This window comes from Artemia sp. Qi Xiang Cuo, chromosome 17 (genome assembly GCF_049724085.1).
Source record: "Artemia sp. Qi Xiang Cuo chromosome 17, ASM4972408v1, whole genome shotgun sequence".
In the NCBI taxonomy this organism is placed as follows: Eukaryota; Metazoa; Arthropoda; class Branchiopoda; order Anostraca; family Artemiidae; genus Artemia; species Artemia sp. Qi Xiang Cuo.
This window is the reverse complement of record NC_142810.1, coordinates 53,275,067-53,290,084: the sequence shown is the minus strand read 5'-3', so window position 1 is coordinate 53,290,084 and position 15,018 is coordinate 53,275,067. Positions and strand designations below refer to the sequence as shown.

The following is a 15,018-nucleotide window of genomic DNA, read 5'->3' as shown; positions in this document are numbered from 1 at the left end:
CGCTATTGCTTCATCTATAATGAAGGTTTTTTTTTACGAAAACTTATGACAACTGGGCATTTTCCTCGCAAAATTATTTTATTTTTAAAATTGCCTCTTTGGCAAGCTTGTACTGATCAATGAAATACTCATACAATATGTGATTTATGTTATTGTAGATGTTCTAAAATTAACTGTTTTATTTTTGTGTGAATGTTTTATGTGATTTGTACTCTAATTTCTGTAGAAGCTGAAGATGCATCCTCAAATGATGATAAAGATGTTTTTAGAAGTACACATCCTATGTTGTTAATGGATCATGACGAACTTATGACAACTGGGCATTTTCCTCGCAAAATTATTTTATTTTTAAAATTGCCTCTTTGGCAAGCTTGTACTGATCAATGAAATACTCATACAATATGTGATTTATGTTATTGTAGATGTTCTAAAATTAACTGTTTTATTTTTGTGTGAATGTTTTATGTGATTTGTACTCTAATTTCTGTAGAAGCTGAAGATGCATCCTCAAATGATGATAAAGATGTTTTTAGAAGTACACATCCTATGTTGTTAATGGATCATGACGAAAATCTTTTTTCTTTGTCTCCTGGTATTTCTGCAGATTATAAACCTAGCTCTGACCACCTTAAACTGAAGTTAAATAGCGACGGGAACAAAGGTATGCTTTACACATCTTGATACAACGAAAAAGTAGTAAAAAAGAGAAAAACGAGGATTATACAAGCCAGTGAAAAATGTGGACTAAAATGCAAATATTTCGGTCAAAACCTCCGCTTGACCGTCATCAATGCAAGATAATAAAATAAAAATTACTAATAAAAATCCAAGGATACTACAAACAAATTTCAAACCTTAAAACAAACCCCAACTAAAATTTAACGACTCTTTCCATGTAACGGTGAAAGGGTAACTGAATAATATCTTGACCTTGTTATGCATGTTTAAGTGTCCAAAATGAAAAGGTGTCTCATCCAGTTTGTTTGAAATAGCGGTGGGGGTGGAAGATGTGTTTATCTTGCATCGGAAGATGCGTGTTTGTTGCATCTAAAGACCCGATCATAATTTGCAGTTTACTGAAAACATTCCTTATGTCAAGCAATGCGTTTCTCCTAATATCACAAAAAAGAGACAAATTACTGTAATAACCAATATTACTAAAGAAAAATGATTATAGATTGACTGTTTAACATATATAGTTATATTCGCTCCTGAAAGTCTTAGTAGATAGGTTTAAAATATATTTTGTTTTCAGTAAAGCTCAGACTATGTTCTGGTCTCTAGAAGGCACGGTGTCGGAAGAGGTTAGCCCTGCTCCTCTGAGTTTCTGTTTGTTTTGAGTTTGACTGTTATTTATTTAATTTCTTTTCGTTTTGGGTTTCATTCATCTATTGATGGTGACTTATTTTAGTCTTAAGCTTGAAAAATTGTTTGATTTTATTCCTGTTCATCTTTGTTTTAATGCAGCTCTTTACTTTTCTTTGAAAAACTTAGAGTTTTGTGATTGATATTAATGTTAGAAGTAGGCTAGTAGTATTAGAAGTTTTGGCTGGAATAGTATTTGTGGAATAGAAGTTTTGGCTGGAAGTTGTGCCTTTTCGCTCTAGTTCAACATCCTCAACTCATTTCCTGATAGTCTCTACTGAATGTTTTAAGCCATTTCTGAGACATTGCTGACACTATCTTTTGATAACCAGCATGCGCATAATGCAAATTGATTTAGCTTAACATCTCACTCAAGAGTCCCTGAAAGTTCCACATTAATACTGTTAGCCTTTGTAATAGTAGACCTCATGGCATTAGCAGGACCACTTCTACAACTACTAGTAGTATGAACATAGTGGTTTTTTATTAGTTCAACATACCTCTAAAAATGCCCTCTAAGTTTCATCATAATGCTCTTAACGGTTCGTGAGATACTGCTGATACACTCTTATGACAAAATAAAGATGCACTTAATGTAATCTGACTATACATTGTGTGTTTTGATTTAGTCCAACGTCCCACTAAATATTCTTGGAGGTTTCATCTTAATACCTTTAACCTCAACAGAAGTGGTAGTTTTAGCATTAGTAATAATACCAATAGTGGTAGCATGCACGTAGTGCCTATTGGTCAATTCAGCATCCCCTTCAACATGCCCTGAAAGTTTCAGTTTAATGCTCTAATTCAATCCTAACATACGGCTTATATACCCTGTTGAGGACCTGAAAGCATATAGCGTGTTTTGATTTCTGAAACTACCCCTAAACATACTCTGAAAGTTTTACCTTAATATCATTAGCTTCTATGGTAGCATTAATCTTAGTAGTAGTAGCATGCACATAGCGGCTTTTGGTTAGTTAATACCCTAAAAGTTACAATTTTAAGCTCCAAGCCGATCCTTAGATACATTGCTTGTGCACCCTTTGAATAGTTTACACAATCATAGTGTGATTAATTTCACCACCCCCCTAAAGATCCCTAAAATTTCACCTTAATACCATTAAGATCAGCATTAGCAATAGTTGAAGTAGTAGTAGTAGCATTAGTAGGAGCATGCGCAAAGCACCTTCTGTTGTTTTCCACATCCGCCTTAAAGCACGCTGAAAGCTTTAACTTGGCACCTTAAACAGTTCCTGGAATATGGCTGATACATCCTTTTGACAATCAACATTCACGTAGTTTGTTTTGATTTAGTTCAATGTTTTATGTATTCCCTGAAATTTTTACCTTAGAACCCCTAGCTTTAACAGTAGAAGTGGTAGTAATAGTAGTAGCAGTGATAGTCACAACAGCAGTAGTAGTAGTATCAGTAGTAGCAGTAGCATCAGCAGTAGTAGTAGAAGTAATAGTAGTCACCTTGGCCAATTGATCGCTCATCCTTCCCTGAAAGTTTCAACTTAATACCTTAGGCGACTCCTGAGTTAAGCACTTCTGAGAACCTGCATGAACAGAGTTTGTTTTGACTTAGTTCAAGTTTTCCCCAAACGTTGCCCGAAATATTTACATTTATACCCCTAGTCTTAGTAATAGTAGGAGTCACATTAGTAGTATTTGTAGTAATAGTTTGGTTATATTACCTTTTGGTTAGTTGCACATCCCTCTCATCATGGCCTGGAAGTTGCAACTTAGTGCTCTAAGCCGGTTCAAGGACACCTCCTTTTGACATCTGGTTTGCACATAGTATGTTTTGAGTTAGTTCAGCATCCCCCTCAACATTTCCTGAAACTTTCGCCTATATATCCTTAGTCGTAGTAGAAGACATAATTGAAATAGTATTTGCAGTAGTAGCAGTAGTGGTCGTGGTCATAGAAGTAGTAGTTGTAGTAGTATTAGTATTAGTGGTTGTAGTAGGAGTAACTGGCTCATATTGCCTTTTGGTTAATTGATCATACCCATTACCATTTCCTGAATGTTCTAATTTTACACCCTAAGTCATTCCTGAAACATACCCTTTTGACAACCCGCGTGCATATAGCGTGTTTACCGTGATTTGTGAGCTGAACACACTCCTCAACATTCCCTGATAACTTCACCTGAATGCCCTTGGCCTTTTCGGACTAAAAAGGTCAAACAAAAGTGCTTTCCCGATAATAAATCCTGTATGTAAACAGTGGACAAATTGCGTAACATACAACACTTTCCCCAAGAGCTATGGGGGTTGTCATCCCCAGTGGCATAGTTATTGAACCTTTCAACTATGCCAAACAAGACGACTCTCAAAATTTTGATCGGGTAACTATTGGAGAAAAGTTGGGCTGGAGGTTGGCTGGTCGCCGTCCAATCAATTTTGATTCTTTAAAAGGCCACTAAAACTTTCATTTTTAAATCGAACAAGCCGCTTATGAAGTTGTTAGGGCAACTCCTTCTCTACAAAGTGTCTTGGTGAAAAAAAAACAATGATGCATTGTGTCCTCTTCGCTCCTTACTTAGGGAGCCCTATTGCACTGCCTGTGATATTCAATCACTAGAACTTTCGATTTGCTCGCAACAAAAAAATACATATATGCTTACAGGTTATTGTTGTAAAAAGAAGCTGTGAGTCACATTAGGAAAATTGTAGAATATAAAACCAACATTTTTTTGGAATATTTGACTAAAAAGAGCCTTATCAGAATTATGTTATTTGCTTGTTAGATAAATCGTTAATAATTGTGACTACCCTTTAAAAGCTTTGAATATAGAATAGACTGGTTTATAATAAGCATATGAAAAATCACACAAGAAGAATACCGATCTGTTGAAATCGCATAATAGAACATAGATACTTCAGGTTGATTTTGAAAGTATGCTAAACATTACACTTACTATGCTACATTAGGCCTCCTCACCTTGTTTTGTTATAGAATGGTCACCAGAAATTTTGGAAACTGCTTTCAAACATAATTATTATTTCCTTATCTCATTTCTTTAAAGCTATGCTTTTTTGCTGTCTATCGTCTTGTGATCTGCTATGTTTGTTGAATTCTTTACTTCTCAGAACCTTGTGTCTAAGTGAATTCAACGGGATTATGGGATTGAATATTAGTAAAAACTCGTTGATACCAATGGAGGAAAACTTTATAATTGGATTAATTGAAGCATGCTGCATGGTATAAATTTAGAATATTATGTAGATAATTTCGGAGACCACACTGCCTTTCCATGACGATAAATAAAAGTTCAAATAGGGATAAAATCCTTTTAATAGACAGTGTTTTTTATAACAATGATAGAAATTCACAAAAATACCAGATATTTCGGTCACGTATACAGTGACCGTCATCAGTGGTAAAACTTTTACCAAAGTTTTACCACTGATGACGGTCACTGTATATGTGACCGAAATATCTGGTATTTTTGTGAATTTCTATCATTGTTATAAAAAACACTGTCTATTAAAAGGATTTTATCCCTATTTGAACTTTTATTTATCGTTAGAATATTATGTTTTTATTATTTTTTTTTATTTTGTATATATCCTATCGCTATAACATGGAACCATTGGGGGAGGGGCACATTGTCAGAGCAACCACTTATGTTGGAAAAAGAGACATTTCTGGGCTGTACTCTGTGGTTTCATTATTGACATTCTTTTGCTGTAGTCCTATGCAGGTCTTTGGCTACGGACAATTTTGAAGAAGAGGCTATGCCAACATGAACAGGGATTGATTGGACATTTGAGGTATTCCAAGACTTTGAGGCGCAGCATTTAAGACTTGGTGGTGCACATCATTATATGCACCCTCAATGTCCAGGAATGTAGCAAATAAGATACTATTGTTGAAGAAATATTCATTTATAGAATTTTTTGAGAGATAAAAGCATGAGTGTTAAGTACAATATTATTTCTCTCTGCTGACCATAGAAATCGATTGTATATAAATTTTTCCATGAGTTCTCCCAGCACTGAAGTGATAGTGATAGGACTTTGTGATTGATTAAGGCTCATATTCTGGTAATTTTGTCGTTTGGATAGGTAGGAGGGATGAATACTTCTAGATTTTGAGGAATATTGATTTATTCCATTCATGATTAAAAAAGGTTAATAGTTTCTTTTTGTATGATTGTGTGAGGTTATTTTCTATCCATATCGGATGTATATTATCAGAATTAAATGCAGCCTTAGCCTTAGTGAAGTATACTGTATTATTTCATACCGGATATGGGGCTTTAGAGGAAAGGGTTTTGAAGAAGAGCTTTCAGTAAATTCAATGTAAAAATAACCCTGAAAAAAGCATTTTAATGTGAAAAATCTGTTTTGATAGGTACATACAAATAAACATCAAAAGTATTGCAAATGTACCGAAAATTTATGTTGTTTTCATACATGTTGCTTTGAGTTCCATTTAGTTGATATTGACTTTGAGTTTTCTTTGAAAATTTATTTCATGTTTTTGAATGTTGAGGTAAGAATTGATATAGGAATACCATTGAAGCAAGTCAGAATAGAATCAAGAATTTCAAAAATGGAAAGAAAGCCCAATTCAAAATAGAAAGAAATTTCAAAATATAAAAAACAATTATAAAATGAACTTTGTGTTTACAAGGTGGCAAGACAGGCGATTCTATTCACTAAGCTATGGCAGATTAAAGGGTTTCAAGATTTAAAAAAAAGATTGATTTAACAACACAATTTTAGAAAAACAATTGTTTTTCTATTTTCGGGTTACTTGAATCAACACAACCTATATTTTATTTCGGTTCTTTTCTTCTAGTATACATTAAGTTAATAACCAATTAAGTCTAATGACCATTAGGGATCCTAATATGATCTTAATTATGAAGTATTTGTTATTATTTTTGTTCAAGACAACAAATAACCGAAATCATATGCTATTTGTATATTAATAAGTAATGAACGGCAGTGACGTCAATTTGATGTGCAATCTCATATATTTATAATATAAGCCATAATATTTATAAAAACTTGATGCGCAACCAATCTTTTGATCAAAAAGATTTTTAATTTTATGGATATGCTTACAAACAAAATTCAGAATAAAATCAGTGATACAGAGGATAAAATATAGTTTTGTAGGGCTTTTAATCTTAGTACCTAAAAACCTCTGGTGAAGTGAATCGAAATATTAGTCACCGCTCCTATCAATCAGCACAGTCACCCAAGTGCTGAGTCACTAATCACCATTAAATGTTAATCAATCAGCACAGTCACCCAAGTGCTGAGTCACTAATCACCATTAAATGTTAATCAATCAGCACAGTCACCCAAGTGCTGAGTCACAAATCACCATTAAATGTTAAAGCATTCTTGCTAGAAAGTTTTTTTTGGTTTTTAGAACAAGTCTAATAGTTATTGTTACCATTAGTCGTGGTTTGTTGTTTGCTAGATAGCATCTATTGCTCCGACTGTGACGAAGAAACTTTGAAAAAAACAGTATTTGGTTATTATCCTTCCAATTTTTTTATTTTCTAATTCAAACTCTAAAATTAAAAAATCCCTTTTTCAAACGTTTCACTCATCAATGAAATACTACATAAAAATTTTGTGACATTCTAAATGTTTTATAAGTAATAGACCAATTTTCTCTTAGTGATTTCATGTGATTTTTACTTTATTTTTTTTTTGTTGAAGCTGAAGATACATCCTCAAATGATTATAAAGTTGTTTTTGGACGTACACATCCCATATCACCAATGGATCAGGAGGCTAATCTTTTTTCTACTTCACCTGGCATATCTGCGGGTTGCAAACCTTATTCTGAGCATCTTAAACAGGAGTCAAAAAGTGGTTGGGACCAAGGTATGCTCCAGATATATTGAGCTTTTTTTGTATAATTGCCTGCCAAAAATGAAAAGGTATATTTTATACTTCCTTGAAGGGATGTTTTTTTTGTGTTTGAGTATCTTGGTTGTTTTTGAAAATACATATTTAGCTGGTAAAAGTCTGGATCGGTATAGATTATAAGGAAGAAAGTTTTTTGTCTTACTTCATTCCTGAACAAACGACAAATCTTTACTTTATTGGAAACCATTAAAAGTTTTTCCTAATTATTAGTTAAAGTTGAAGTCTTTGAAGTTTTTCAAAGAAAAGTAAAGACCATATTAACTTAAGATCAGCAGATACAAATACCAGTTAAAATTCAAACTCAAAACGAACAGAAATTAAATAAACAATCATAGCACAAAAACATACAACAAGTACTAATACAAAAGACTAAATAAATATTAAAACGAGTGAAACTTAAATTGAATATGCAAATCAAGCTTGAAACGAACAGAAATCACTACAAAGAAGAGTCTGGGGATCGCCTCCTTCTCTCATTGTAAAAGTCTAAAACCTACTGAGTCATTGGGGCTTTACTGAAAACTATATGTGTCTTGAACAGCCTGTAAAGTACAAATCAAATCAAATTGAATATTTGATATATAATTATATCAATTTTTGAAGGGTCATCAGTTCAAGATTTTATTTCACTGTAATTTTATTTTTATTTTCAATGCTGTAATAACTGAAAAAGAAAATATTCGTAATATAATTCGTTTTCAGTGAAGCGCCAATGACATAGTAAGTTTTAGACTTTTACAGTGGGAGATGAGGCGATACCCAAACTCTTCTTTGTAGTGATTTTTGTTCGTTTTTAACTTGATTTGCATATTTAATTTAATTTTCACTTGTTTTAAGATTTATTTATTCATTTATATTAGTATCTATTGTATGTTTGTTTGCAATGATTGTTTATTTGATTTCTGTTCGTTTTGGGTTTGATTTATACTTCAACAGCAAAATATTCTTTTTCGTTTTAAGCTTGATTTGCATATTCAATTTAAGCATTACTTGCTTGCTTTATTTATTCATTTATATTAGTCCTTGTTGTATGTTTTTTTTTTGCTATGATTGTTTATTTAATTCCTGTTCGTTTTGGGTTTTATTTATTCTTTAATAGTAATTTCTAGTCGTTTTGAGTTTGAATTTTAACAGGTATTTGTGTATGCCGATCTTAGGTTTAATATTGCCGTTAGTTTTCTTGGAAAATCTTCTTTTTAGGAAAGTTTTTTTTTTATTATTTTTGTTCGTTTTTGATTGAAAAAAAATTCAAGTTTTTAAAAAATTTCTCATTCTAAAATCATTTTTTTTTTCAACATCAAAAGTTCATTAAAGTATCACAACCTAGTATCAAAGTAAAGAAAGCATCAAAATAAACAAGGTATCAAAGTATCAATAAGCAACTTGCATAACTTACAGCCCTTGCACCGGGGTCGGTCGAAAACAGGATCAGCCGCTTTGTGGCATGTTTGAAACAGGTTTTTGTGTGGCATGGCCGCATAGAAACAAAAATGAATTCTTGTCGAAAAGGGGCATGTTTAAGAGCTGACGTCACAAGACTTGTTTTGTTTCTTAAGCTAATACGAAGGTGATGACATGCCAATTCTAAACCAAAAATGACTCTATGGAAATGCGGCACGTTTAGGCATTACGTAAAAAACTGGTTTCTGTCACAAAATTTGAATGTCTCTTGTTTTGGCTTTTGCCAAGGATACAAAGACATATCCATCGTATATATGGGTCTGCTAATTACGAGTTATGGAGTTTGTACTTTGAATAGAAGATGGCATATGAGACGCGAATCTCTTATTTTTAAGTGTTATTTTGAAGTCTAATTTTGGATGTGTCAAACGTTCACAGATCTAGATAAATATTTGCAGGTACTGCAGATTATCTCATATACAGGTTTTAATGTGTCCTTCGCAGTGAAAATCAGTGACCGGTAGCACTAATTTATGAAAAGTTTGGCGGGGGATATTTTCCACTGTTTGTGTTGTTCCAATAAAATACCAAAACAGGTTGTTTCAATAAGAATTCTTGCAAACGGTATTTTTATTAATCTAAAGGGTTGGTTAAAAAGTAGTTCTTAATTAAAAATTTGAATAAACTTGCCCTGAAAATCTCTAATGCTTAGCAAACTTTCACATGTCAAACACTATTAACTGGGAAATTTGATTCAGGAGGCCCTTTTTAAGACTTGGGAAAAAAGGTTTAACTTTAGCGTAAAGAGCAGGGTATTGAGGAGGAGGCACCGCACAAATATATTAATTTCTTTTTTTTCTTAAGTTTTACTGCTGCTCCGTGCTTTCAGTTGAAAAATAGTTTTTCTTAAAATTTAATTTCAGATCTTTTTTCGAATAATAACGAGACACACACCTCCCCATTCATGGCAATTTCCCAAAGAAAAACTCCCCCAAGGAGAGTTCCCACGCGCAAGATAGTACCCACATGAATTTTGCCTCGTAAAAGTCCATGCTAACTGCAAATGCCCATCCCCCCCCCCCAAAAAAAAATCTTGTTAACTATTCTGGACGAAAAATTCTTCTGAACATAATCTAACTCGAAAAAATAGTTGTTTTTAACTTTATTTATGATAGTTTTTTTAATTCATACCAAAAATCACCTCTATGTTGAAAATTTTTCAAAGGTTATTCCCCTCCAACAGGAAGTTTCTTGTGTGGAAAATCTTACAGGAGAGAATTATTACTGATGATAGTTCTTCATGGATTACTTCTCATGAGGTAAATGAGTAAATTTTGCTTATTAATTCAGGCAAACTTCCCCCCGTGTAAAATTTTTGTTGAAGTCAACCACCCCCCCCCCACGATTTTCTGGCGTCCTCTTTTCCTTTTTTTTTTTTCACTCTTCCTTTAGCATAAACTTGTATATTTGGTCAATTATTGGCCCCTTTGTCAAATTGCCCCCCCCCCAAAGATTTTGCTCATTGGAACTTTGGTCACATTGCCCCACCCCTCCCACAAATATTTTGCTATCGATCTGCCCCTGGACTAGAGCTCTCAATTGCTGATCTAATCAGCATCCTCCAGAGTATCAGTGATCACAAGGTGGAGTTGCAGATGACGAAGGGCAGTCCCCTTCCATATGTAATAGATCCCTGCTTATTTTGGGATTTAATGATACTCTAATTTCATTTCATGATAACAGCGTAGACCAGAAATATTCCCAGAATGCAGACCAAAAAGTAATCCAGATACAGTTTTTAAAGTTTCTTTTGTCCCCTCCTCAAACAATACATATCCCCCAAAAAATAAAAATTCTGGTTATGGCCCTGGTGATTATACATCGTTTTTTACTCCCGCAATGCCCTTGTCTCTCACTTAGAACTAATTCTGTATTTATCTGATGGTTCCATTAGAACTGTGATGTTTTGGCATTAAAATACACCATTTGAGATATCCCCCTCCCTCCCAAACTGCAGAATACTCACAGGATTCTATTGTAGAAGTTGAAGGGCCTTTTTAAGTTTATAATTTGTCCACTGCTTACAGAAAAGATTTGTAATTGGAAAACTTTGAAGATATCTTGTGCAACCTGCAAATCCCAAATTTTAACTGTCAGCTGTCAAGTTCGTGCTTTCTTTTTCATAAGAAACAACGGTGCTTGTTTAGAATCTAGGTGCACACACGAGAAGTGGAGTGTCATTAATTCTAATGAAATAAAACAAAAAAATTGGCCCCCTCCCACGCTCAGGTTTTTCCCTAAGTCACCCAATTAAAATTCTGAGATGGCCATTTTATTCAACATAGTCGAAAATCTAAAAAATATGTCTTTTAGGATGACTTCATCCCCCACAGTTCCCAGGGGAAGGGCTGCAATTTATGAACTTTGCCCATTGTTTACATATTGTATTGGTTATTATGAAGTTTACAGACATTTTCATGAAGGATTTTTTTCTGGTGGGGGGGGGCAGGAGGAGGGGTTACTCGGGAAAATCTTTCCGTGGAGCATGTTTCCTTCGGGTAAGGGACATTTCTATGAAGGGGGCGCCAGATTTCCCAGCATTATTTAAAAACGATCAGAAATTAAATTAAAAAAAACAAGTTTTTTCAACTGAAAGTAAGAAGCAACATAAAGGCTTAAATCCAAGAGAAATTGTTACCTATATGAGTGGGATCATCCCCAAGTCAATACCTCGCTCTTCACGCTATGGTTTTTTTAGTGCTTTCAAAAGAGCTATCTATTCTAAATAAACAGCCTTTGCGATTCAGCGATTTGTGATTTAAAAAAATTTTTAAATTTAGCTTAAAGAATGTGGTATTGACTATGGGGATAACCCCCTAATATAATTAATAAAATATACTTAATAAAAAAAAAAACAATAAAAAAACAAGCGAAACGGCTCAATAGTAATCAAAACTTTTAAAAACTTTTTTTAATGCTAATTCTAAATATATAAATTTTATTAAGTTTAGTATTACTCATAGAAGGCTACGAGCCTGAGAAAATTTGCCTGAATTTTAAAAGAGGGGGGAAACATCCCCTACAAGTGAAATAATTTTAATTAAAATCACACCGTCAGATTTAGCGTATCAGAAAGCCCTATTACATATGTTTCAAGCTCATATCTTCAAAAATCTGCAACTTTGTTTTTTTTCCCAGAAGAAAGATCACGGAGGCGTGTTTATTTTTTTTTTCAGGGGTAATAGTACCGACCCAATGGCCCTAGAACATCAAGAGAGAGCTCATTCGAACGGAAATTAAAAGTTAAAGTGCCCTTTTCAGTGACTAAAAATGCTGGAGGGCAACTTGGCCCCCTCCCACGCCCTTTTTTTCCCAATTTTGTCTGATCAAAATTTTAACATAGCCATTCTGTCCAGCATAGTTGAAAAACTCAATAAATATATAAAACAGTTCGTGGTAACGAACAGTATGTAAGAAGCGACCCGGCTCAATGGTAACCGAAACTCTAAAAAACAGATTTTTGATACCAATAGATACATCAAAAGAATCAAATTTTAATTCTTTTTTTAAAGTTTCTCTTGTCCCCTCCTCAACCAAAACATATCCCCCAAAAAATAAAAATTCTGGTTATGGCCCTGGTGATTATACATCGTTTTTTCCCGCAATGCCCTTGTCTCTCACTTAGAACTAATTCTGTATTTATCTGATGGTTCCATTAGAACTGTGATGTTTTGGCATTAAAATACACCATTTGAGATATCCCCCTCCCTCCCAAACTGCAGAATACTCACAGGATTCTATTGTAGAAGTTGAAGGGCCTTTTTAAGTTAATAATTTGTCCACTGCTTACAGATAGGATTTGCTATTGGAAAACTTTGAAGATATTTTGTGCAACCTGCAAATCCCAAATTTTAACTGTCAGCTGTCAAGTTCGTGCTTTCTTTTCATAAGAAACAACGGTACTTGTTTAGAATCTAGGTACACACGCGAGAAATGGAGTGTCATTAATTCTAATGAAATAAAACAAAAAAATTGGAGGGCAATTTGGCCCCCTCCCACGCTCATTTTTTTCCGAAGTCACTCAATTAAAATTCTGAGATAGCCATTTTGTTCAACATAGTCGAAAATCGGGCACAGCCTCTTTCATATACGGAATAATTTCTGTTCGTTTTAAGTTTTAATGTCGCTCCTTACTTTCAGTTTAAAAAAGTTGTTTTTTTTATTTAATTTATGATCGTTTTTTAGTTAATGCAGCTTTTATTTTGGCTCGCCAGCATTGAATAAGTAAGCAAAATTTGCATAAAAAATTTACTTTTCTTTTGCTAAATGCCTCTCTAAATTTGGTTCTGACGTAATTTACAAATTAATTTACGTAACGAACTTCTATATTCGTATATTTTTCTTCTGGCAAAAAATACACAGTTGCAGATTTTTGCAGATATGAGCTTGAAACCTATGTTATAGGGTTTTCTGATACGCTGAATCTGACGGTGTGATTTTCATTAAATTTTTTTCACTTTTAGGGGATGTTTCCCCCCTCTTTAAAAAATCAGGTAAATTATCTCAGTCTCGTAGCCTTTGATGAGTAATACTAAAATTAATAAAATTAATATCTTTATAATCAGAATTTTAAGCCCATTATTTTGACACATTTATTGACATAAAAGTTCCGTTTTTAAAAGTTTCGATTAATATTGAGCCGGTTCGCGTGTTTTTTTTTATTGTTTTTTTTTTTTTATTACGTATATTTTGGGGTTCTCCCCTTATTCAATACCACGCTCTTTACGTTAAAATTTAAAAATTTTTTAATTAAAAAACCCCTGAATCACAAAGGCCGTTTAATTAGAATAGATAGCCCCTCCTCCAGCCCCCCCCCCCACACCAGAAAAAAATTCTTCCTGAAAATGTCTGTATACTTCCCAATAACCAATACAATATGTAAGCAATTGGCAAAGTTCATAACTTGCAGCCCGTCTCCTGGGACCTGTGGGGTATTAAGTCATCGTAAAAGACATATTTATTAGATTTTCGACTATGCTGGACAAAGTGGCCAACTCAAAATTTTAATTGGGTGACTGAGAAAAAAAAATGAGCGTGGGAGGGGGCATAGCTCCCCTCCCATTTTTTTTTGTCACTTAAAAAGGGGACTAGAACTTTTAATTTCCATTCCGATGAGCCCTCTTATGATTTTCTAGGACCACTGGGTCAATATGATTACCCCTGGGAAAAAAAAACCAAATAAACACGCACCCCTGATCTTTCTTCTGGCAAAAAATGCAAAATTCCACATTTTTGTAGATAGGAGCTTGAAACCTCTACAGTAGGGTTTTCTGATACGCTAAATATGATGGTGTGAATTTCATTAAGGTTCAATTACTTTTAGGGGGTCTTTCCCCCTTTTTTCGAAAACCAGCCAAATTTTCTCAGGCGCGTAACTTTTGATGAGTAATATTAAACTTGATAAAATTTATATGTTTGAAATCAGAATTAAAATCTGATTCTTTTGATGTATCTATTGGTACCAAATTCCGTTTTTTAAAGTTTCGGTTACCTTTGAGCCAGGTCGCTCCTTACTTACAGTTCGTTACCACGAACTGTTTGAAAAGCAAGTTATTTAAAAATACTTAAAATTCAACAGCCCTTGTGTTCTATGACTCAATCCTAAAGGAGCAAGTCATAGAACGATAACAAAAACTGACTATCTTAAAGAGCAAGGGTTGAGAAAGGAGCCGCTCCACTCATATTTAAAATGGCTCTTGTTTCTCTTAAGCTTAAAACTTGGTTTTATAAATGAAATTTCTGATTGTTTTTCAAATTTTGACAAGAAATCCTTTCCTGCTTTCTGTGTAGAATTTGCCACAGAAATTTCCCTGAATCTTACCATGAAAAATTATTCCCCCGGAAGGGCTTTATACCACTCAAGGACCCCCTTCCCACCAAAAAATACCACTTCCCATTATAATTTTTTTCCTATTCTGCAATGAGAAATACTATATGTGAACGGTGGGCAAACTGCGTAACTTGTAGTTCCTTCTTCTAGGACTATAAGGGATCATTTCCTCCCCAAAGATAAATTATTGGACCTTCCTACTGTTTAAATCAAATTAATAATGCCAAATTTTGATATGTCATTATATGGGTAAAAAGAGGCGTGGAACAATTGCTAGCTACCCTCCAATTTTTGGTTATTCTCAAAGGTCAGTAATATTTGTGATTCACGATCAAACAAGCCCTCTTCTAATCTTCTAGGTTTGGTTTGCTACAATTGGGCATGGGGAACGAAACATATAAAACCGTATCTCTTCAAGGAAAAAGTACAAAATTCAAGATTTTAGATAGAAAATAGT

At 33.8% G+C, this 15,018-nt stretch overlaps 1 protein-coding gene across 2 annotated transcripts in view; it reads left to right on the top strand.

Moving 5' to 3' along the window:
• The window catches only part of LOC148942334 (uncharacterized), an 81,356-nt gene that overhangs the window by 39,929 nt on the left and 26,409 nt on the right, over positions 1–15,018 (top strand). For both annotated transcript variants that reach the window (XM_089103346.1, XM_089103347.1), the window contains 2 exons: positions 491–661; positions 7,058–7,225. In XM_089103346.1, coding sequence (XP_088959472.1) covers positions 491–661; positions 7,058–7,225 — 339 coding nt within the window. The remainder of the gene's footprint in view (positions 1–490; positions 662–7,057; positions 7,226–15,018) is intronic.